The sequence below is a fragment of the Aulonocara sp. 'chitande type north' Nkhata Bay genome, linkage group LG10 (genome assembly GCF_057382095.1).
Source record: "Aulonocara sp. 'chitande type north' Nkhata Bay isolate Kocher_YH1m ecotype deep benthic linkage group LG10, A_spYH_male_GT1.1, whole genome shotgun sequence".
Lineage (NCBI taxonomy): Eukaryota > Metazoa > Chordata > Actinopteri > Cichliformes > Cichlidae > Aulonocara > Aulonocara sp. 'chitande type north' Nkhata Bay.
The window spans coordinates 26,629,056-26,651,636 of record NC_141353.1 but is presented as its reverse complement, the minus strand read 5'-3'; the positions used below and the strand labels follow the sequence as shown (position 1 = coordinate 26,651,636).

At 42.3% G+C, this 22,581-nt stretch overlaps 1 protein-coding gene across 10 annotated transcripts in view; it reads left to right on the top strand.

Annotated features, from left to right (window-relative positions):
• larp1 (La ribonucleoprotein 1, translational regulator) overlaps nt 1–22,581 on the top strand; it is a 58,668-nt gene that overhangs the window by 31,187 nt on the left and 4,900 nt on the right. For 2 of the 10 annotated variants that reach the window (XM_086309311.1, XM_086309318.1), the window contains exons 4-20: nt 4,024–4,095; nt 6,911–7,061; nt 9,095–9,229; nt 9,750–9,902; nt 12,389–12,551; nt 15,142–15,286; nt 15,780–15,960; nt 16,142–16,323; nt 16,637–16,741; nt 16,940–17,266; nt 18,197–18,320; nt 20,739–20,944; nt 21,043–21,149; nt 21,342–21,499; nt 21,626–21,770; nt 21,975–22,084; nt 22,195–22,322. In XM_086309311.1, the coding sequence (XP_086165437.1) occupies nt 4,024–4,095; nt 6,911–7,061; nt 9,095–9,229; nt 9,750–9,902; nt 12,389–12,551; nt 15,142–15,286; nt 15,780–15,960; nt 16,142–16,323; nt 16,637–16,741; nt 16,940–17,266; nt 18,197–18,320; nt 20,739–20,944; nt 21,043–21,149; nt 21,342–21,499; nt 21,626–21,770; nt 21,975–22,084; nt 22,195–22,322 (2,592 nt within the window). Of the gene's footprint in view, nt 1–4,023; nt 4,096–4,234; nt 4,499–4,548; nt 4,697–6,910; nt 7,062–9,094; nt 9,230–9,749; nt 9,903–12,388; nt 12,552–15,141; nt 15,287–15,779; nt 15,961–16,141; nt 16,324–16,636; nt 16,742–16,939; nt 17,267–18,196; nt 18,321–20,738; nt 20,945–21,042; nt 21,150–21,341; nt 21,500–21,625; nt 21,771–21,974; nt 22,085–22,194; nt 22,323–22,581 lie in introns of those variants that run through there. The other 8 variants (XM_086309316.1, XM_086309315.1, XM_086309312.1 and 5 more) reach the window with 8 other exon arrangements.

The window sequence follows — 22,581 nt, the reverse complement described above, 5'->3', positions numbered from 1 at the left end:
GGGTCTGGAGGAAATCCTTTTATAGTAATGGGAGGAAGGTGAAGACTTGAGGGAACACAAGCGTTGCAACAGTTTAGAGTTGGAAGCAGATTTCAGTAACTTTTAAGTTAAAAATATTCACCAAGCAAAATGAGGAGCCGAGCCTGCTACACTTTGCTGTAGTGGGTGTTTGCAGCTTTCTTCAATGGGTATTTTAGTGGCTGTAATTACACGCCAGCTAAACAGCACATCCAGACAGAGCAGTCTGCTTCTGCTGGCCCTGACTTTGTGTCCCCAGGATTGATTGTTTCTTTTAAGGTGTGGGTTAGCCAAGATTTGCCACCATGTCTCCATCTGTGGAGACAAAGCAAAGATGGCTGACCACAAAACGAGCAGCTGCCAAATTTTTTTTTTTTTTTTTTTTTTTTACTCTTAAGGATTAGTTTCTTTTTTCTTTCAAAAAGAGAAAATTGTGACGGTATCTAAGGCCTGAGTCATTATAAACTCAGTGAGTTTAAAATGACTTTGCATGTTTTATTGTGATTAAAATGTTAGCTATTTCTAGGAGTAAGCTGTTCTGAGTCTTCAAGCTGCCTATTTGGTTACTTAAGTGCCTTAAAAAACATCCAAATGAGTCATTGATCCTGCAGTAGCACCTTAGTGTTAAACCTTCAAATTTGAGGGATGTTTACAGGTTTGTTGGGCCTGCGCTGTCTCCTGTCATATAACAAAAGAACTAAGGAGGTGGGAGTCTGTTAAAATTGCATTAATGTACATTAAAAAAAGTCTCTATTCTGCTTGTGCAGTGGTTCTTAACCTAGGTTCGATCGAACCCTAGGGGTTCGGTGAGTCGGTCTCAGGGGTTCGGCAGAGCCTCCGCCATGACATGCATGGCTCATTTTGTGCACCAGTAAAAAACCATATCTATGTCTTGAATTTGAAAAAAAATCACATTTTATTTTTCACTAAAGAGGGGTTCAGTGAATGCGCATATGAAACTGGTGGGGTTCGGTACCTCCAACAACGTTAAGAACCACTGTGCTAGTGATTATCTCACCCTGAAATGCGCCTGCATATAAGCTTTACCCAGAGGTCCATGACACTCTAAGCCCCTCCCCTCTAAACTGCACTTGTCCCTTAGAGCTGCAGGTCAGCTGTGGGATGTGTCTAATTTGTGTCCACTTAGAGTAGCACCAGCAGTCAGTCACCCCCCCCCCCCCCCCCCCCCCCCCCCCCCCAGAACTGTTTTCTATTTTTGGTCTCTGGATGATAGTATGTCACTGGGCAAGCAACCCCCGGTAACCTCCCCTATTTTAGGCAGGAAGGTCTGAGGGAACATGAAGGAGAGAGCGTGTCCTCGAGCACGAAAATGTGGGTCATATCATCAGCACCAGGAATAACCTGCAGGACCGGTGGGAAGGGTGGAGTCTGGAGGTAGGCCAAGGTCTGGGAAAGGATGTCCTTTTAGGGATCCCCCCTCGAAGAAGCCACCCCTGGATCTGTGGTGGTGCTATTCTTAGGGGGGGCTGAAGTTCGCCATCCATCATGCAACATTCAAAGGTGTAAATCAGTCACTCAATTCCACGGATTATTCATGCTGGGGACTCCGATATTTAAGAGAAGGTGGGGAATTTGCATAGTGTACTTTAATTTTCCATAAGCATAAAGCATAAAGTTAATCTGCTTTTTTTAAGTTTTAAAATTGTCTTCCACGATGCAACATGAACTACAGCACAGCAGTGCAAGCAGAAAGTACTTCACACTTGTTTGGGCAGCCCGCAGAGATTCAAAGAAACGTGCGGTGCAATAACACATTTAGACAAAACAATTACAACTTTTTTTTAACAAAGTGTAAAGTCCAGACACTGAAAGTAGATTTGAATAAGTAATAAAAGGGTTTGTGCTACTTTTTTGTTGTAAGATTAATTAGATGAATAAATTGGATCCAAGTTTAGCAACTGTTTTGTAATACTAATCAAGCTAGGTTGCACTTTTTTTTTTCTTCTTTTTTTTAAATCAGTGAAAAACTGAAAAGCGTGTACACACCTCTGTTTTGGGACAAATGTTTAGAATAATCATCAAATAAAAAGGTTGTCTTCCTCCCCTCACCCCCAACTGCTTGCTGCAGATGACGGCCTCCTCACTGATGCTGGTTCTGCTGGAGGCTTCTTCCTGTTTAAAAGGCCCTTTTTCCGTCCCAATGCTTGCTCATTGGAAGTCATGTGATTGTTGGGATTTTGCTGGCTCATGCTTACCTTACAGTATAAAATGCTTTGGGGCGACTGTTGTCGTGCGTATACTAGTCACGTTGATTAGGCAGCTGATCCTGTTTGGGTCACTTATGGCGTTGCGACTTATTGGTTGACCTGTGACGCAAACTTGCTGAACTGGCCCCTCAGTTTACATGTGAAGAAAAGCCGTTTCCTCAGTTGTTCCCATCCACCACCAGTTTGTTTAACACAACCAACATATTTTATTCTACTGTATATAGTATTTTATTTTATTCTATTCTTTACAGTTGTGTACTGTATTTATTCTTATTATATTCTAATTTTGCTACATAACTTTTGCACTGTCCACTTCCTGCTGTGACAAAGCAAATTTCCCACGTGTGGGACTGATAAAGGTTATCTTATCTTATTAAGAAGGTGCTCTATTTTTAACCTTTCAGATTTTTTTGCTTCAGGCTGACCGCAGCCACTCCAGCTCTTTGTAGGAGCATGCATGTACTCCACTATCAACAAATTATGCTGTGTTGCTATATTGAAGATATTGGTACATAAAATAATTAAATTGGCTTGTAGTAAAAATTGGATCCACTGGCCCACTTGCCTAGTGGGGAATAATTATGATGATGAACACTGAAGTGCAAAAATCTCTCTAATCCATCTTAATTTATTACAATTTAATGTTTTTATATTTAAAAACTTGGAAAAAATAATGGTATAAAATTCAGTGTGTCATGTTATCAGCCCTTTTGTGCCATTACAGTCAGAACCACTCCACACCTCTTAGAGAGCAGCAGCCTAAGTAGCTACTGCCACATATATAACTGTAGGTTGTCTGAGTCATGCAGGCAGAAGAAAGCCCCTCTTCCCCTGCAGTCTGGGGAGAAAAGCCATATACATGCATGTGACTGTTTAGTCCACAGTGGCTTCTGGTGTCATGTCATCTATACCTGATTGTATTTTCATTTTTCACCCCATTTTTTTATCATCTCATCAGTGTCTTGCCTGTAATTTTCTTTCTTTCATTCACCCACCGTAAATAGCAGGGCGGTGCTGCTTTCTGGGCTGGGTTTTTGGTTAACTGTTCCTATGCTCGGGATTAGAAATGTCTCATTATGAAAGTGGCTGAAACAGACGCGTCATCAGTGCCTTCCTGTAGCGCAGGAAGAATGACTCAGCATCCTTGTGATCTTAGCTTTGTGCGGCTGAAAATGCCGACAGCAGTGTTATTGATTAAGAAAACTCACTGAACCGCTCACACCTGATCCTTTAATGGTTTATCTCACACCATTCTGTCATCGCTGAAAGTATCCTCACTCCTCGTCCAAGCCGCACAGATTTCACAGCAATAAACCTCTTGATGTTATGACACACATTAGCTTTGTCTCCACTGAGATGAGCTTGGCTGTAGTGTGGAAGGCCCAGAGGGAGCTCGGCCGACTAATAGTTGCAGCAGATGCTTCTTATTATCCACAGCTTGTGCAACATTGACTTGGCATTTTCATTGTTTTTGACAACACCAATAAAAAGCATGATGTTGTTGGAGCAGAGGAGCGCAGGCTATAAAAGCCCAGTAGGTCTGATCTGCACTATATCCGAAAACTACCAGATTCTAACTATAGGGCTGCGAAGTACACTGATTAATTGGTCGGGTGCTAGAAAGCTTTGATCCATTTTAACTGCTTAGCATTAGAGCTTTTTGTTTTTTTTAAACATCTTTACATACCGTACGTGTGGGTCTGTGTGTTTGTCTGTCTGTGCATCATGGTCCCACCTCATTGTCTTCTCTAAACTGCTCTTCCCTCCCTCTGTTCAGATCGAGGCAGTGACACGGACCGTGTCCTGCCCGCCGACTGTCAGGCAGGTCAGAGACTCATGGAAATTCACTGTAAGTTCAACCCATGAACCCTGCTGCCTGCCTACCTGTTCACTTTCAATAACTGTATCTGATTTTTAGACCAAAAACAAGTGAAATATGTAAAACTTAGCATTACACTCACAGAAGTATCACTTTACCCTTTTTAGAGTTAAACAAAAAGATCCAGATAACTCACCATTGACTAAAGACATTTGTGCTGTGACTTTTATTTGTAATTTTTCTGTATGTGAAAGAAGTTTTTGAACATTTCTTTTAAGACACTGGGTAAGCCTTGTGCCTTTAAGTGGCCGTATCCCATGGTAACCTTAGGAGAGCCTTTGTTATGAGACAAACTGTCAACTTCTGTCCGTTTAAACTCAGAGGAAATCTCAGTATTTTCTTCCCATTAACAACAGTCATTACTCAGTGAGCAGTAAGTTAATGACTTATTTTTATTTTTTTTATGATTCTTCCCTGTCAGTGTCATTTTGCATCATCATCATCATCATCTGCTGAGTCATGTAATGGTCACCGGTGCCATGTTTTTGATTCATTATGCAGTTTTTGAGGGGGGCCTGTTGTGTTGTTCCTTTGTTTCTGTCACATATGATGGTGGAGCTCACATAATGAGGTCAGCATATTTGTAAATGTAATCTGTGAGTCAGATGTTCAAGTTCCAGGCTGCTCTAAGCAGCTGATGTCAAAGGGTTTTCTAATCTATTATGAGCGATGTCAGAGGAGGCGGAGCCTACAAGTTTTGTGCTCTCTTTTCGGAAGCCTGGTGAGGGGCAGTCAATCGGAAGTGGGGTCAGAGGGAGAGGGTGTTAAGGAGATGGGCGCTTAAATAAAAAAAATTGCTGCAGTGGAGCCAAAAAGCAGAAATGAGCATCGTAGATTGCCATCAAGGGCACAGCATAGTAGATGAATGTAGACAAGAATTTGGACTGTTGAATAAAACAGTACTACATGTGCTAGAACAGAAAGTGATTTTCAGACTCAGTATTGCTACAAAACTCTGCACTACTGAATTTGGAAAACCTGTTGTGCTGTTAGGATTTTGTTCTTTTTCTTTCCTTCTCATTTATCCCATTTTATTCCAAATTAGATTTAAAAGATTTGTTCATTCTAAGCTTGGCCTAAAGAAAGAGTTGGCAAAAGAGGATAACAGAGATAACCCAATAAAGCCAGACTTCTTTGCTTTGTGCTATTTGTGTTCTCTATATTGTATAATATAGGGATGGATGCCATCTGAGATAAAACGTTAACATTCGTTTGGAGTTGGTTTAACTTTTTTTTGTCTTTATAGCTCAGTGATTTCTTTGGAAGAATTTCACATTGGTTAAAAGGGTTAATAATATATTAGCTGACTGAATCATTGTAGGGCAAGTCTCAAAAATAAACTTCACAGTATGTAATGTTTAGGCCCAGCACGTGTCAGCTTTGCATAATACACAGTTATATATTTGAAAGGAATTACTTTAGCTGGTGTGTAAGGTCAGATGTGCAGTCACTGTCTGAAATCGTATCAAGAATTATGAGTAATCTGGTTTATGTTCACCTGAAGTAATTATTTTCAGCAAAGTGGAACGTTCGAGCCTTGCAAGATTCTTAATTTTCTGTTGGAGGTACAAAGTTAAAAAGACAGATTACAAATTGTCTCTCTTAAAGCTACAAACAAATAAAATTATGTGTAATACAAATGCTTTCAGTAGCAAGATTTGAAATGGGTTCCTTCAGCTTTTGGTGTAATTTAATTTAAAAATGCTTTTATTTTGTAGTATAATTTCATACTTTGCACTTTTTTAATGTTGACTTTTTTACAGACTGCTTTGTTTCTTACTGTTGTTCAGAAATACCAAGTCTGTTTGGGTTGGTCTGGTCTTTGAATTGAGTTTGTATGATCATATTAAACTTAATAAAGGGTGTGCATGGCTGTGCGTGTTCATGGAAATGAACTTGCTTTTATTTACCCAACTTCACACAAATTTACGTGACTCTTGTGCAAAGACCTCAGGAGTGCCATAGTTTGCAGATATGCATGTTGCTGATTGCTGAGCTGTCATAACACAGAGGAGTGGCCGATTTGAATAAACTACTATATCAGCTCTGGGAGCAAAGATAACCAGCAGAGCCACTTTATATATGGTGAACTACCCAGTGTCCGTTACTGTGCCAGGTTATGCTGGGGTGTAGGGCAGTAGGAGCAGTGTGTTACTCTGCTGCAGTCCCAAAAAAAGGTCACGTAAACCCCAAACCACATGCAAAGTTACCTTTGTCCCAATCACCTTTATGACCTGGTGGGTATTTGCAGTTTTAGCCTTCATTAAACATCAGTCCACCATATTTATTAATCCAAAGCCTCTTGATTTTACACACTAGACTGCTGGTTTAGGAGCTTCTTTTTCCTGTTTGCATTCGATTTATTGCAAACTTTATTTTTAAAAACTAAAAAAAAAAATTGATTTAAAATACTAAAAAAGACTGCTGGCTGTGTGTGTGCGTATGTAAACATACTGAGTTGCTCAACTCTAGGTCAAGATTATAAAAGTGATGTTGGTTCAGTGAAAATGAGCCCTTGGTTACTGAAAGCTAACCTGTCCCGTCAAAGTGCCAACTGTTAAAGGGTTTTTAAATAATGCTTTAATTTTACTGAAATCAAATGGTAAAAATGTCTAACATTATACAGAATCTTTGCCAGTGTAATTTGTTAAGCAAGTGTATTAAGAATTCATTGTGGCAAGTTCCATATAATTCAAGTCTTACATGAAATTGTCTCAGTCTCATTTCATGGACTTTTCTTCGCCTCCTCTAAATAGCGGTTTGAATGTGTTTCCCGTCTACTTAGGGCACCAAAAAGACGATGGTTAAAAAGGAGTCAAAGGAGAAAAGGGAGAGCAATGAAGAGAGCAAGGAGAACGTGAAGGCCAAGTCAGACGACTCGGGAGAGGAAAAGAACGGTGACGACGACTCCCAGAAGAACGGACCGAAGAAAAAAGGTGACCAATGATCAAACTGATTTAATCATTTGTCTGTAATTATAGTGCTTGCTAAAGAATCTGGTTTTGACATTAAAACGTTTGAAGGAAAAAGTCCACTCTGAGCTTTTGGGGTTCTCGCTTTTAAATAATTGGCTTCATTAGTATCTGGTGCTAAAGTTGGTGGTAAGGTTGATGAAATACAAATGAAAGGATTTCAGTTAAGCAGCTCTAAAAATGGCAGTAATGACTCTAGAACTGTGAACTAAGATGTTAGGATTGTGCTGCTGTTTTTTGTTGTTGTTTTTGCTCTTAAATGGCCAGTCAAAGGATCAGTAACCGGTACAGGGGTACACATTATGTGGTAGATGATTTTGTGCTCTCCACTTGTGCCTTTGCAAATACGCCGTACTCCCCGTGTAATATCAGAGAACAAAAGGCCACTTTTGCCTACGTTTATCAGTGTTTCAGATGCGTTCACTCCACGTGTAAAGGGTAAAGTGAGTGCAAGATAAGTTGGGTCTTTCATGGCTGCTTAAACAAAGCGTGTTTTAATTGTAATAACCACGTTAGTAGTGTGGGAGCAAATCTAAATAAGCAGAGTCAGTTACAGTACAAGGTTGTATCACTCGAAGTCAAATACAGGTTGCCTTTTAAATTCGTGCCCATAACTGATCATTTAGGAGAAGTTTGTGGTGGCTGGTTATAGTTTAGCAGTTTTGGCAGCAGTTAAAGGTTTAAACCGTGCCAGCCAGGCAGCCAGCGAGTGCTTTCTGACCTTCACAGCATAGCTGGCCCTCAGTGTGCATGGCTGAATTTGCTCTGTGTGTGTGGAGGAGGGGGGCGTTTCCTGGCTCTCATGTTTTCATCACCCCTCAAAAAACATACCGGCATACAAATGGTCTGGCACGAATTTTAGCACCGACCTGCCCGTTCGTTTTCTTTTCCTAACAATTCAGGCCAGTTGTTGTATTGATGAAGAGACTTAAACAATGAAGTTATTTATACACTGAATTGCAGTATTTAAGATCAGTGCATACAGTGCACATTTTTATGTACTCGTATCAATTTTAAAGCAGTTGGGTTTATAATAGTAAAACTTCTTGTTCCTGGAGATGCATTTGTCGGTTTTTGTATATGTGCTGTGGAGGTGATGAGTTTCATGTCTCTTCTCTGACTAAAATGTTAAAATGAAGAGAACTTGAACAACTCTGATCACAGTATTGAAGCAAATGAATCATGTTTTTCGTGCCCATCAAAAAGGTTTTGGCTTTCAGCCACAGGTAAATCACCAGGACTCTGAGTAAAACAGGCTCTGTTTTAAGTAGAGTTTAATTGGCTCTAGTTGTCCAGCAGGCTGCCTTGCAGAGCTGCAGTTTAAAAGGACAGCTGATTGTCACGGTGTGACGTGGACACATGGGTAAGGTTTTCAGATACCACAAGCAGGAGGGAGGGAGAAGGGAAATGACGGGTCTGGGCTTGCACGGAAGGCTGCAATTGCCACAAAATGTGGAATATAAGTAAATTTACAAGCTACCTTTTAAGCGAGATGCATAAGTAAACAAAGAACTGCTGTCAAGTACAAGCAACCAAGTATTTTAAGAACAAGAGGGTTGATGACCACATCTCTTACATTTGCAGGGACAGTCACTTCCCTTCTTTATTGCACATGCTGTCTATCACAAACTTAACCACATGTCCACACAGCACCCTGACAACCAGCAGTCCTTTCAGATGGCAGCTCTGTGAGGCACCCTGCTGGACAGCCAGGGTACTGCAGGATACATTTACATCTATGAAAGTCCTGGAAGCGATTATCAGTTTTTCAGAATAAAAGTTGTATGTTTATCACATGCACATATCTAAAGGCTATTAGAATCAGCCAATCATCTAGCTTACAGATATACTGTTTCTAAACACAAAAAGCATGGTGGTGATTAAGATATTCATTTGGTAGATGTAAGAATGACTAAATAAAATAACATCATCTGAAACAGTCCGTGGATTTGTTCTTCCTTTTAACGGTGTTTCCTCTACATGTCATTTGAAAACAGGAAACAAGCAGAAGTGGGTTCCTCTGATGATCGAGGTGAAGTCAGAGGGGCCCAGGGAGCGCTCGGCCTCTAGGAACAACAGCAGACAGAATGAAAACCCGCGCCTGCCTCCCAACGCCAGGAACGACCTCAGAGGTTAGTCTGTGACGTCTTCACGTGGTAACAGGTTTATTTTGGGTGAGAGGTAGTAGGAAGTTGGCTCCACATGGCGGTCATCTCTGGTGCTTGCACATGATAGCACATCTGAATATGCGACTACTGGAAGTGGCTTTGATGCCGTGTCTTTAGATGTTGATAATACAGAGCTTATTATTACATTTAGCTGGTTAAGAAAGTGCACATGACTCAGCAGCAGGATGTGGAGAGGTGTGTGTGTGTGTGTGTGTGCGCGTGTGCATGCTCGACTGCTAATTTTATACTTCTGCTTTGATAGCTTCACTATTCAGCTGTGCACTTCACGTATTACTCCACTTGTGTTCAGGAAATGAAATCTACTCGCTGTTAGGAAGACGCTGTATCGTATTCAAATGTGTTTTATCACAATTTAGAAAACTAGTAAGAAAGAATTAGTTAGCCTCATTGGATATTTGTTCAGACCTACTTATCCAGTCTGGTTTAGTGTTTGCTGACAGGAATATGGTTGGCTTCCCTGCAGATTGGCATAGCCAAAAGTATGAGCGCGAGTGGCGTGACGACCACGATGAGGTTTCCAGCGTGAAGAGTGAGGGGGCGCCATTCCGCGGAGGATTCAGAGGTCGAGGACGTGGAAGAGGAAGAGGTCGGGGACGAGGCAGAGGTGCCGGGAGAGGTACATCTTACTCGTTTTAGACGACTCAAAAATATCAAAAGAACACTTTTTTTCACCGCTAGGCAGGTGTCCTCAAAATGTTTATAAGTAATATAATATGAACATCGCTTTTGTTTTGTTTTTTTAACCACAGTAAGTTTTTTTTTTTTTTTTTGTTTCCTTTTAAGTTAAAAGGCTGACCAGACTGCACTGACAAATCAGCATCATGCAGGATACTTACACACGTTTCCTAATTTGAGGTCTGAATGCACTGAAGCAAGGTGGTAGCCAGATAATAGTGCAATAGTAGTGACACAGCAGAAGTCACATCTCAGCACAAAAGTAGCCTTGTAGTGTTTTCTCTGGAAATTCTAAGAAAAAGTATAACATGATTTCTTAATGCTGGAGAAAACGAGCTGCACAGTATTGTCACATAATAAAGCGTTTCTTCCTTGGATGGCATATCCTGGTTGGAGCTTTTTAACCAGCAGCAGCAGAAACTTCCATCCACCATTTGTTCTTCCTGTCATATGGACCGCAGCTAGCAACGCTTGTTTGAATGTGTTTACATTTGAGCTGCACTGGCTGTACTCTGCTGTGTATTTTTTAGCCCCAAGTGGCGAAACAGGTTTATTTTTCACTGTTGGCAGGAACTGTTTTCATGCATATTTATGCAGAGTATTGTGTGTAGAGATTGTTGAAGTAGGCCTCTTTTTAGATACTGAATCATCATTGGAGGCACACGAGTGTTCCTCGGTCTTGGACGTGCCATTGTGCACACCAGGGGACGTAAACGTGGGGTATCGCTATATAACATTTTTATATCACTTAAGAATTTACAGCTATTATTGCAGACGCTGTGATATGGCAGAGCGCTTGGTATCACTATAAGAGATGTGCTGCAGAAGTGATGAGCTCTTCATGTCTCTTCTCTGACTAAACATCTGTGGAGAGAACTTTCACAACTCTGATCTCAGCACTGAAAGTAAAGCTGCCTGGGCTAAATCCTTTCAAAATTACTTTCACAGGAGACATCGCAGTTTTTAATTTTGTACCGTTTGGTTGGTGATGTCAGTGTTTTGAGTGCTTTGACAAACCCATTACCCACACAGCTTTTGTGGAAAGACTCCCCATGAACTTAAGTGAATTTGTCTTAATAGTATAGTTTGAGGGTTTTACTTCCAGTCCAGTCTTCTGTTCATCTGCAATCATGGAGTACAGCAACTTTCTCTTTATCAATGTTTCAAGGATTTAAGCTGGTGAATTGGATGAATTAAGTTGGTACAGGTAGACAGTGTCTTATCTAGTTTTGGTTGCTTTGGCTGCCACGGCTCTGAATCCGAGTGTTTGATGACCCTGATCTGGCCCCCACCAAGGCTAGAGTAAAAACAAAAAAGTGCAATAACAACCAGAGAGTGTTGGAATGAGGACTGGCCTTGGCTCCAGCAGGAGAAACTGGTTTCCCTGAAGGCTTGTTGGTTTTGGCCAGAGTCTCCCTCCCACTTCCCTGTTGTTTTCACTCTCTTCATACATACATTTTTCCTTATTCCAACCCCCCCACCTCTCTCTTCATGTACTCATTTTCCTCCTTTTATCCTAAACCCTCCTTCCCAGAAGCACCGGCTACTCATAAACTTTATAACGGTGCCCAAAAATGTGAGTGAAGCAATTTTATTTCCACTTTTCTCCCTTTTTTCCAACTTTTTTTGAGGTTGTTGACTTTGAGCAGCGCTGAAGAGACTTTCAGTTAATGCTCAGCACATGAACTTTGTCTTTGTGTATTTACTCAGCCCTCAAGTGGGTGCCCTCCTACATATGCCAATACACATACACACAGTGTAATTGTATTTTAAGAGGCTCACTGCTCCTTCACTTCTGCGTTCTTTATAATTTACATCTTAACACATTTTTTTTTCTTGGCTGTGCCTTGAATAGCTTTTGAGTTAAACAGCAGTTAAACTTGAGACTTATTAATCTGCTCCTACTTACTGATTGTCAGTCTGCTGTTTTCATTCTTGTGTAACCTTCGATAATTCTCACTCCTAACTATAACTAGCAGCGTAAGTGACAATATGGTACGAAAGAGATGCAATAAATGGAACATTTAAAAACTATTCTTAGGGGATTTTTAATAGAAATGGTGAAACACAACAAAATTACCAGTACTTGAATAAGAATTAATGCTTTGGGGGTGAGTGTCAGTATAAGAGTCTTCTCTCATGTCTTCAATGTGAGAGCCATCAGATAGCATCGATCTGAGAACAAAGATGCACCTCCCAATCAATTTTGCTGCCTACTAATAGCAAGTGGAAGAATTTTAATCTTTTGATTGGCTGGTTTTGCAAGAAATGAATAGTAAAGGGTAAAAACGATGTGAGCACTGATAGCTGAGAAGGTTCACAACGCAGAGAGCATCTGCTGTTCCCGTGCACAGTCTTTCACACGAGTAATGTATGCACGCCGTGCTGCACGCTTTCTGTCTAACCGACTGCTCCTCTCCCTTCAAGGCCACTACGACTATCACTACAGCTACAAGTCCTACGACGTAAAAGACGGACCCTACGGACAGAAGTTCAGCAACTCTGTGACCTACTATTACGACAACATGAGCAGCAATGACCTTTACTCTGTCGATCAGGATCTGCTGAAGGACTACATCAAGCGGCAAATGTGAGTTTAGCTTTTCTGTCACAGGAATAGGTCGATGTCGGGGGGGGGGTTAAACTCGTATTTATTGGGTTGCGTTCAGACATTATGTGCAGATGTGCTGCAGAAGTGATGAGCTCTTCATGTCTCTTCTCTGACTAAATGACGGTGGAGAGAACTTTTCACAACTCTGATCTCAGCATTGAAGCATAATGAGATGAAGTGATTGGCTTTTGCAAAGATGGCAGACCTTAAGGTTGCATGATGTCACATCTTGACGTCATGGCTTGGCTTTTCTTCCTCCTAAGATTAGAGCTGCTTAATTTGGGGAATTGCTGCAAATAATGTCAGTTAAATGGGTTCTACTGGTACAAACTGTTATTAGACATTTGTGGTGTGGCGCTGGAGATGGAGCTAAACATCATCGGTGCTTGACACTAGCAGCTTGAGCCTCTACACTTGAATCTGGTTGGTGGCCGAGTTGCACTGTGATTTGCTTGATAAGGAAACATGGAGAAACCCCCCCCCCCCCCCCCCCCAGTATTTCTGGTTCTGCAACATCAGCTTTGATCATTTGCGTTCATCTTTCAGCACTTTGCAGTTGCATCTCACTCTCCAGATTCTGAGTAGTGTGACCTCATTTGTCTGGCACCAGATTTAAACGGCTATTGTTCCACCTCATCGTGTCATATTCCATGACTGTATTTCCTCCTGCGCGTCCAATCTCATTGTTAAGTTTGCAGATGACACTACAGTGCTCGGACTTATATCCAACAATGATGAGACAAACTATAGGACAGAGGTGCAACAACTAGAGTCATGGTGCCACGACAATAACTTGGTCTTAAACACCAAAAAGACCAAGGAGATCATTGTAGATTTCCGGAAGAGGGGCCATAACAACCATCTGCCTCTCTTCATTGGCAGTGAGGCGGTGGAGAGGGTGAGCAGTTTTAAATTCTTGGGGGTAACTGTGACCGAGGACCTGTCCTGGGGCAACCATATCACCTTAGTTGTACGGAAGGCCCAACAGCGCCTCTACTACCTGAGGAGACTGCGGAGCGCACACATTCCCAGATCTCTGATGTTGAACTTCTACAACTGTGCCATCAGCAGCGTTCTGACGTATGGATTTCTAGTGTGGTTCCCCAGCTGCACCAAGGCCGATCAGCAAGCACTCCAGCGGGTGGTGAAAGAAGCTGGCAGAATTATTGGAACAAGTCTGCCAGAGATCAGTAATATCTTCCCCACTCGCTGTCTGAGGAGGGTGCACAGTATCCTGCGGGACCAACATCACCCTGCGCGCCACCTTTTCCATCTGCTGCCCTCAGGGAGAAGGTACAGGTCTATACAGGCCAGAACATCCAGACTGGCCAACAGCCTGTATCCACAGGCTGTGAGGCTCCTGAACTCTCTGCCCCCCTCTCACGGACAATAACCATATCCAACTTCTTAATAGCAATGAACTGGTCTGCATTGGTGCATCATATCTTTATTCTCTTCCCCCTCCTGCCCCCCCCCCCCCTCTTTCTTAAATAGATAACTATCATATCTGATATCATATCTCACAGTACAATAATATTGAATGGGTTGCATTGTTGTATTTTGTCATGTTTCTCAGGTCTTTGTCTGAATTTCTACGAACATTATTGCTAAGGATTGTCTTATTGCATTGGAGTCACACTGGGTTAAATATGTACACTTGGGTTTTAAGGGGTATTTATTATTTTCTTCTTTTTTTGGGGTTGTATGGAAGCCCCAAACGCAATTTCATTGTTCTTGACAATGACAATAAATAAATAAATACTAAATACTAAATTCTGGATTTTGTTTTAGGCAAATTATCTGTGTGACACGGACACACACAATGAATCAAACTATGATGGATCAAAAAGAAACTGGTTTCATCACATCTTTGTTCCCATTACAGTCAACTGCTTTAAACCAGAGCTGTTAAACTGATTGAAGTTGATCAGCACCTTAGGGCCCAGTTTGATCTTACGAGGTTCAGATCTCAACTGATGTCTAGAAATCCTTCAAAGTTTTCATACGTTTACACTCCTGTGTTGTAAGACTGTTATCCCCACAGCAGGACTAGCAGTGCATTTCACTGATGAAATTGGAGTCATTTTCACTCTTTGGAAAGTCACACATTTAGTTGATTTTGGACTCTTTCGGAAAGCCACATTTGGCCCCCAGTCTGCATGCTTAACAGTCTTGTTGTCGATAAGTGGTTAAGTTTACTTCACTTATAAGAATAAAGTATCTCTTTTCAACATTACTGAAGCTGTTCAGATTATACCTGACATAGTCCAGTAAAGCACCTGCTGCTGGAGATGCTGTGTGTGTCGAAACAATACATTTTTGGCCAACTTACTCAGGCTCTGAAACCTTGTTAAATCCTCTGTTTTTAGTTTGGAAGATATGTGATGACTGTTGACATCTAGACAATGTTACATAACCAGTCGTAACAAAAATAAGTTTTCATTCAGTCTTTCCCTGTGATTTTTTTTTTTTCTTTTCTCACTTTACTTCCCTCTGATGTCAAAGACTAGGCATGAAATACCAGCATCTGCTGACCACTTTTCTCCCTGTGTTTTTTTTTCCCTTCCAGTGAGTACTACTTCAGCCTAGACAACCTGGAGAGAGACTTTTTCTTGCGGAGGAAGATGGATCAGGAGGGTTTCCTGCCCATCGGACTCATCGCCAGTTTTCACAGAGTTCAGGCCCTCACTACTGACGTCAACATCATTCTGGATGTAAGCGCGTTTCTTTGACTGGTTGAATGATGTCAGTCAGTGAAGACATTTAAAAATTCATGTTAAACGCAGTCAGAACTGGTCTGAAAGCGGCTGTAGGACAGAAAAACAAGCAATTAAATTGCATAAAAAATAATGTGAAGCAGCGTTCAAGTTAAAATGCACTAAAGGAAAAAAACCTTTGGGGACTGTGTTTTCTAGAAGCTTCTGTAGTTCATTATGTGAAACAATTTTCTGTCCAGAAGTAGCTCGAGGGTACCAAACAACAAATATTTGGCAGGTCATTTTTGGGTTTTTGTACAACTTCAAAAAATGAATAAATACATTAAAAAATGATGCAGCTCTAATTAGTGACCTTTAGATTTGCTACTGGGATATTTTCACCTTTGGACAGAGTCAGTCTGGGTAGTTTTCCCGTTTCTTGTCAATACATGAATGGTCGCAAATTTCTACTAATCACCTGGGCTAACCGGTCCCTCATCTGTCCCGTCAGGCGTTAAAGGACAGTAAGGAAGTGGAAATTATCGACATGAAGATCCGTCGGAAGGTGGACCCGGAGAAGTGGCCGCTGCCGGGCCTGAACATGCCAAACATGCCGCACACGCATACGGACTTCTCCCAGCTCATCAACTGCCCCGAGTTTGTTCCAAGACAAATGGCTGAGGAGCCCAGAGGTGAGCACTCTGACCTGAAGCTGCACATTTTGTAATGTTTAGCATTTAACTGACCCTCAATTCTGCATCACGTGAAATGAGCATTTCCCTCATTTACATGAAGAAAGTGAGAATTTTAAGATAAGTAATCCTTGCCTGGTGATCAAAGTTAATGTTGACTGTAATCTTCTCTCTGCTGCAGGTCTGCCCAGGGCCTCCACACCAATGCAACAACAGACCAAGGCTGAACCAGATGTCTCCAACCTCAAGACCATGCCCAAGGGCCTCTCAGCTAGTCTCCCTGACCTGGACTCAGAGTCCTGGATCGAGGTTAAGAAGAGACCCAGACCTTCCCCGGCCAGACCCAAGGTCAGCTCAGAAAAGGTGAAATTCAGAGCAAAACACAAACGAGATGTTGAATTAAAAACGTTTTAAGAAGGAAGTGATCATGTGTGGTTGTTAGACAAAATGAACCTCTAATATAATGACTATCATATCACTTTTGCTTCACAGCAGCAGGCACTGCAGTTTATTTTATTCTTTTAACTGCAGCATATATTTTTGCATGACCCTATTGCATCACTTTCCTTTTGTTTTAGTCTTTTCACATCATTCTTTAATCAAACCTCGCTTTCCGTACCCTCCTCCACCACCTCCTTCCTTTATTTCCCCTTGTTTGATCGGTTGACTGATGAAGTCCTCCTCATTACACCATCAGCAGCAGAAGGAAAAGGATGAGTCGATTCGCTCCCCGGTGCCCCAGCCCGGCTCCTCACCCTCCGCTGCTACCTCAGGAAATAAGGTGAGGAAGGAAATGTGTGTTATATAATGTGTTTGTGCTATTTTATTTAGAGTCTTGTTGAGATTGAGACTGTAGCTTCATCTTTCTGCAACTCTGTGATTTTTAAATCTGCACCTTTTTTAATCTTTATCAGTTTTTCAGTTAACTTACATAATCAGCTAACGTTTGAATATTTTTGTGCTTTGTTTTGTCACTCAGGACGGAGCCGAGCAGGACGAACCCGAGGAGCTCGACTTCATGTTCGACGAGGAGATGGAGCAGATGGACGGACGCCGCAACACCTTCACCGACTGGTCCGACGAGGAAACGGACGGTGAGATCGACGACCACGACGTCAACAAGATCCTGATCGTGACGCAGACGCCGCCCTACCTGAGGAAGCACCCGGGAGGCGACCGCACGGGCCACCACACATCGCGCGCCAAGTTGACCAGCGAGCTGGCCAAGGTGATCAACGACGGGCTCTTCTACTACGAGCAGGACCTGTGGGACGATACGTACGAGCCCGAATACGCCACCATCAAGGTGAGGATGTTCTGCTTGATTCTGCACTTAATCTGGTGGGTTATGAGACGACGACGTCCTGATGTAGAAGTCGGACAGCGTCCAGGTTGTGTCGCTGCCATGTCAGACACGTTTCCACCTGAAGCCTGGTGATGAGTAGATCCTTCAGCTGTTTCTGGATATGGAAACAAAACACCCAACAGAGTTTTTTGTTGTTTTTGTGTTTTTTGTTGTTGTGGCCGCCCATTGTTGCATTGTTGAACTCTTTGTGGCGACCTTCACGTACTCGCCGGCACAAATCCTGTGTCGTGTGGAACAGAGTGTTGCTGTTTATAAATAAACCCCACACGCAAGGCCTCGGCCTGAGGGCTCGAGCTGATGGGCTGCAGGGGAGCTAAAGATGGAAGGTCAGAGATCTGAGGATGCTCGGAGGGATAGAGCCAGTGTGAGTCGCGCTTGATGATCTTGGCAGGGAGGATGATTCGTCGCTGTTTGGTTTTGGTGGCGTTTTTAAACTAGCTTTGTTGTAGAAGGAACAAGAAAACATGCTTTACGGATGTATTCATGTGCAGAAACTTCAGGGTACTTGTGTTGATGTGAACCTGCTGGCTGCTGCGCTCGTGTCAGAGCAGTCAGATGTCAGATATGAGGGCGAAGAGAGTGTTTCTAGCAGCTATTTTTTGCAGCTGTATCTCGCTCTCCAGACTGCTGAAGATAAGGTCTGTTAATAATCGGTTTTGTCCAGAATGTAAGAGACATTTCCTGTGGTGTTTTGGAGTTTACAGGGAAATAATATGAAAATGACTTTATGTGCTTTTTTTCTGGACGATTGAAGTTGGCGTTAAACTTTTATATTTTAATTAATTTGTGACGTTTTCGTATCACGGTTCCCAGAAAGAGACATTTTGTCACGCCTCGTGCATTAACATGTGATTTTTCTCATTTTTACAGCAAGAGGTGGAGAACTTCAAGAAGGTCCACCTGATCAGCCGTGAACAGTTTGACTGCTTGACCCCTGAGCCGCCTGTCGACCCCAACCAGGAAGTCCCACCAGGCCCCCCACGACCCCAGCAGAGTAAGGACTCAAAAACACAGCCAAATATACAACGCTTTTGTGTTTTTAAATAATTATCACACCCAAATCTGAGGATTCTGAGGGAAATCTATGCTGTATACATGTCACAAACTCTAGAGACCTCTCTAGAAGGAAAACACCATGACAGGCCTGTTCACTGCTGTTGAATTCTCCTTTGCGTTTCTGGCTACCTTTTCAATGCAGTTTTTGAATTTATCATTGAAAATAATAATCATTGTCTTAGTACAATCATAGCATCAATATAAGGACTCACAAATGTTAGTAAATTCTCAGATGGAGATTGCCAAAACTATTGAAATGAACACGAAGGGGTGTACAAAGAAGTGGAAATAATAATAAATGCCTTTTTGGGGTGAAAACCCCCCCAAAACAAATTGTCCACAACAAAGAGTCAAGTGGCTGGCACCACATGACCACACACTCCCACACTCGTGACCACAAGATCATTAACACAAAATGTACCAGAGACGGTAGGGCTGTTCGATATAACGATATATATCGGATGACGATATAAAAACGTCTATCGTTTCATTTTACGCTATCGCTCGTTTCGTGGTGTCGCAAAATAAACTTTTTACGGCAATATTTTTTGATCGTTTTGATGGTCCCTGTAGTGGCTATATTAATTTCTTAAAGTTCTCTCTTTCTCTTATATTTAATATAACCACACTATGGACGGACAAGCGCCTGTTTTTATGCGTTGTCGTTAGCAACAATGACTGTAACATCATTGCGTGTCCGCTTGTTTATGTTCCACATAAACCTTTCACAATAAAGCTCAGGATCCTGTTGAGACTTTTCAAAATAAACTGAATCACGTGAAAGAGCAGATTATTTACGGATGAGAACCAAAAAAAGAGCTGCCAGGTGCTAAAAAATAAACCTTAGACTCAAACGTTAGAACAGGCTTTTCCCCGCAGCACGCCATGTGATAAATACTCACAAAGAAAACAGCGGCCGTTACAGCTTATGTCTAAAAATGTGTAGTTTCATGCATCGGTTAAAACACTCGACTCCAGGTACATGACACGCAGCTGGAAACACTTCACGCAAGTAGAGCTGCCCGAGATTCACAGAATTTACAGACAATGTTACATTTTTGTGATTTATATCGTTATCGGACGATAAAATTCTTATATCGGGATATGAGATTTTGGTCATATGGCACAGCCCTAAGAGACGGTCATAAATGCTGGAGGTGATGCTACGACCCACGGCTCTACAAAAGTTCACCACGAACGTCTAAATCACCCATAAGAGATACAGAGAGAGCTGCAAACTGGGCTCTGTTTCACTGAAAGAACAGTCGGGCAGTTCTCGGCTTGTCCAGACCTTTTTTGTTTTCTTTTTCTCTCCCCCCCCCCCCCCCCCCCCCCGCCCCCCCCCCCCTGTAGGACCCCCATCTTGGAAAAATTCCTAGATGGGAGTCAAGTCTAAGAAGATGAACCCATTTTTAAAAACCAGGCAACCTAGCAGAACCCAGATGAAGAATGGCAACACAACTAGAAGAGCTTAAAAATATAAAATAAATCTCATAGTTGTTGGGGGGATTTTTGTATTGCTGCTTGTGTAAAGAAAGATTTGACGCGAGACCGAAACAGACTGGAAATGAATCAAGAGGATGGGCGTCAGCAAAAACAGAGCAGTGATTCATAGAAATCGCATTTTTATTTTACAGCAGATACATTCAACAGTGCTAATAAATATGCCAACATGTCGACATAGTCCTATGTGAACAATGGTCTGAAGGAATCTTTGAACTCCCTTTGGAACAATTTCCTGAGAGGAAAATTTTGATGGAATGACAAAGGATTGGGTAGAAGAGAGGCAGCATGCTGCTCTAAATAATGTCATATTCTTCTGATCTTTCTCTCATTTTAAAATTAGTTTTATTGTGATCGACTCGCCATTAAACATGCTCTGTTAAAGCACCAGCGCTCCACACGTTACTGTGGAAAACCATTGAGTGTTTTGTCCAGAGGTCGGTCTAAAATGACAGAAATGCGGTCTCGCTTTATGACTTGCAAGACAGAGACGACCCAATTTCCAGCAACTTGGTGGTACTCTGTAGGAACTGTTACTGGTCTCCAGTTAAAATCTGCAGTCTTTAAATGTGCTGTAAACGGCTTTAATAACACTCACTATTTTCATTGAGTCATTTTTGTTCAACATCACTCGCATTAAAGAGACATTAAGAAGTTCTGAATCCATGTTGGTTCTGTGGTAACAGCTGTGGCTTTACTGTAGTCCATTATCATCACACTGTGAAATAAATGAAGCTATAAGATCAAAGATGTTGTGACATTAGATGTCTCTTAAAGTGTTTAAGTGTGTGTCGGGACTTTGCGTGTGAAGTTTTTCGGTTCTTTTCTACAACAAATCTATCTTCGTCCACAGTCCCCACAGACGCTTTGGCAAACAAACTCTTCGGTGCCCCCGAGCCCTCCTCAATAGCTCGCTCGCTGCCAACTACCGTGCCTGACTCGCCCAACTACCGCAGTGCCCGGACGCCCCGCACGCCTCGCACGCCTCACCGGAAGGACCCGACCATGACGCCTCGCTTCTACCCAGTTGTGAAGGAAAGTCGGCCCGTCGATGCCAAGGTGAGACGTTGGAATTGTGTTTTAGTGGCAAAACCTGTTGGGTTCAGCATGAAAAGCTCAGCGACTAAACGTGTTGATTTTTCCCCGCGCCCTTTTAGACGCCTAGGAAGAGGAAGACCCGGCACAGCTCCAACCCGCCCCTGGAGTTCCACGTCGGTTGGGTGATGGACTCCAGAGAGCATCGGTCCCGTACCGCCTCCGTCAGGTGAGACCCTCTGCTCTCTGTTACACGCTCTGCAGTCAGCTTTGATAATACCAGAACATAAAAGGAAAAGCATAGAAGATATTCATATTGTGTACTGTCCTTTAAGTAAAATGATCACAAGACTAAAGGTTTACTGAAGGTGGACTTACTTTAGTAGATCTCCACCTAATCCTCCACCTTTCTCTCTATCAGCTCTAATGCAAGCCCATCGGAGGGCACCCCCGCCCTGGGTAACATCGGCTGCACTCCCCAGTCCCTCCCCAAGTTCCAGCACCCATCGCACGAGCTGCTCAAGGAGAACGGCTTCACGCAACACGTTTACCACAAGTACCGCCGGCGTTGCCTAAACGGTGCATTTCCTCGTTTTTAAACATCCCTTAAGTTCTGATCAGAGACTGTTTAGCATTAATTATTACAAGTTAATTGAAACTGTGTCCTTTATCTTCATGTATTTGACCACTTTTTCTCCATCACAGAGCGGAAACGGCTGGGAATCGGCCAGTCGCAGGAGATGAACACGCTCTTCCGATTCTGGTCATTTTTCCTGCGGGACCACTTCAACAGGAAAATGTACGAGGAATTCAGACAGCTGGTAGTCGAGGATGGAAAAGAAGGATATAGGTAAGATCTGCAACCTGTGTATGTAGCAGTGACATTACTATTGGACAGTTGGATTTACGTGATGAGGAGAAGAGCAGATGTAAAGCTTTGGCAGCACAGTGGAAACGGGCTCTGTGCAGCTGTCTGAATCTAGCTTTTGTTATTTCCAAAGCTCGGTGTGATCTAATTTCTCTTGTTTCCTCTCTCGACGCTTATGTGTTGCAGGTACGGTTTAGAGTGCTTGTTCAGGTACTACAGCTACGGTCTAGAGAAGAAGTTCAGACCAGACATCTTTAAGGACTTCCAGGAGGAGACCATGAAAGACTACGAAGCTGGTGAGGAAACCTTAAAACACTCTCAGAGGCACCTCAGCAGAGATTTTTATATGAACAAGCTCTTGTCTTCTGTACAGTCACGTTTAACAACATTTGTTTTCTGACCACAGGGCAGCTGTATGGACTTGAGAAGTTCTGGGCCTTCCTTAAATACTCCAAAGCCAAGAACTTGGAGATTGAACCCAAGCTGCAGGAGTGCCTGAGCAAGTTTAAACGCCTCGAAGATTTCAGAATCGACGTAAGTTAAATATTCTTTGAAGTTTGTAGGTATAAGCAGGCTGTAAGGTGTATAATAGGGCTGAAGAGACATGATCTTACTTCCAGTATCGATGATCAGTTCTTAGGTAAGAAAGATTAACTGAGATACAAAAGTTCATAAGAAATTATCCTGAAAAGATTTGAGGTCACACATGAAGTGTCATATCGGATTTAAGCTCTCTGTGATAATAAAGGATATAATCTGATATTTAAATGCTAAGATGAGCCTAAAATTGGTT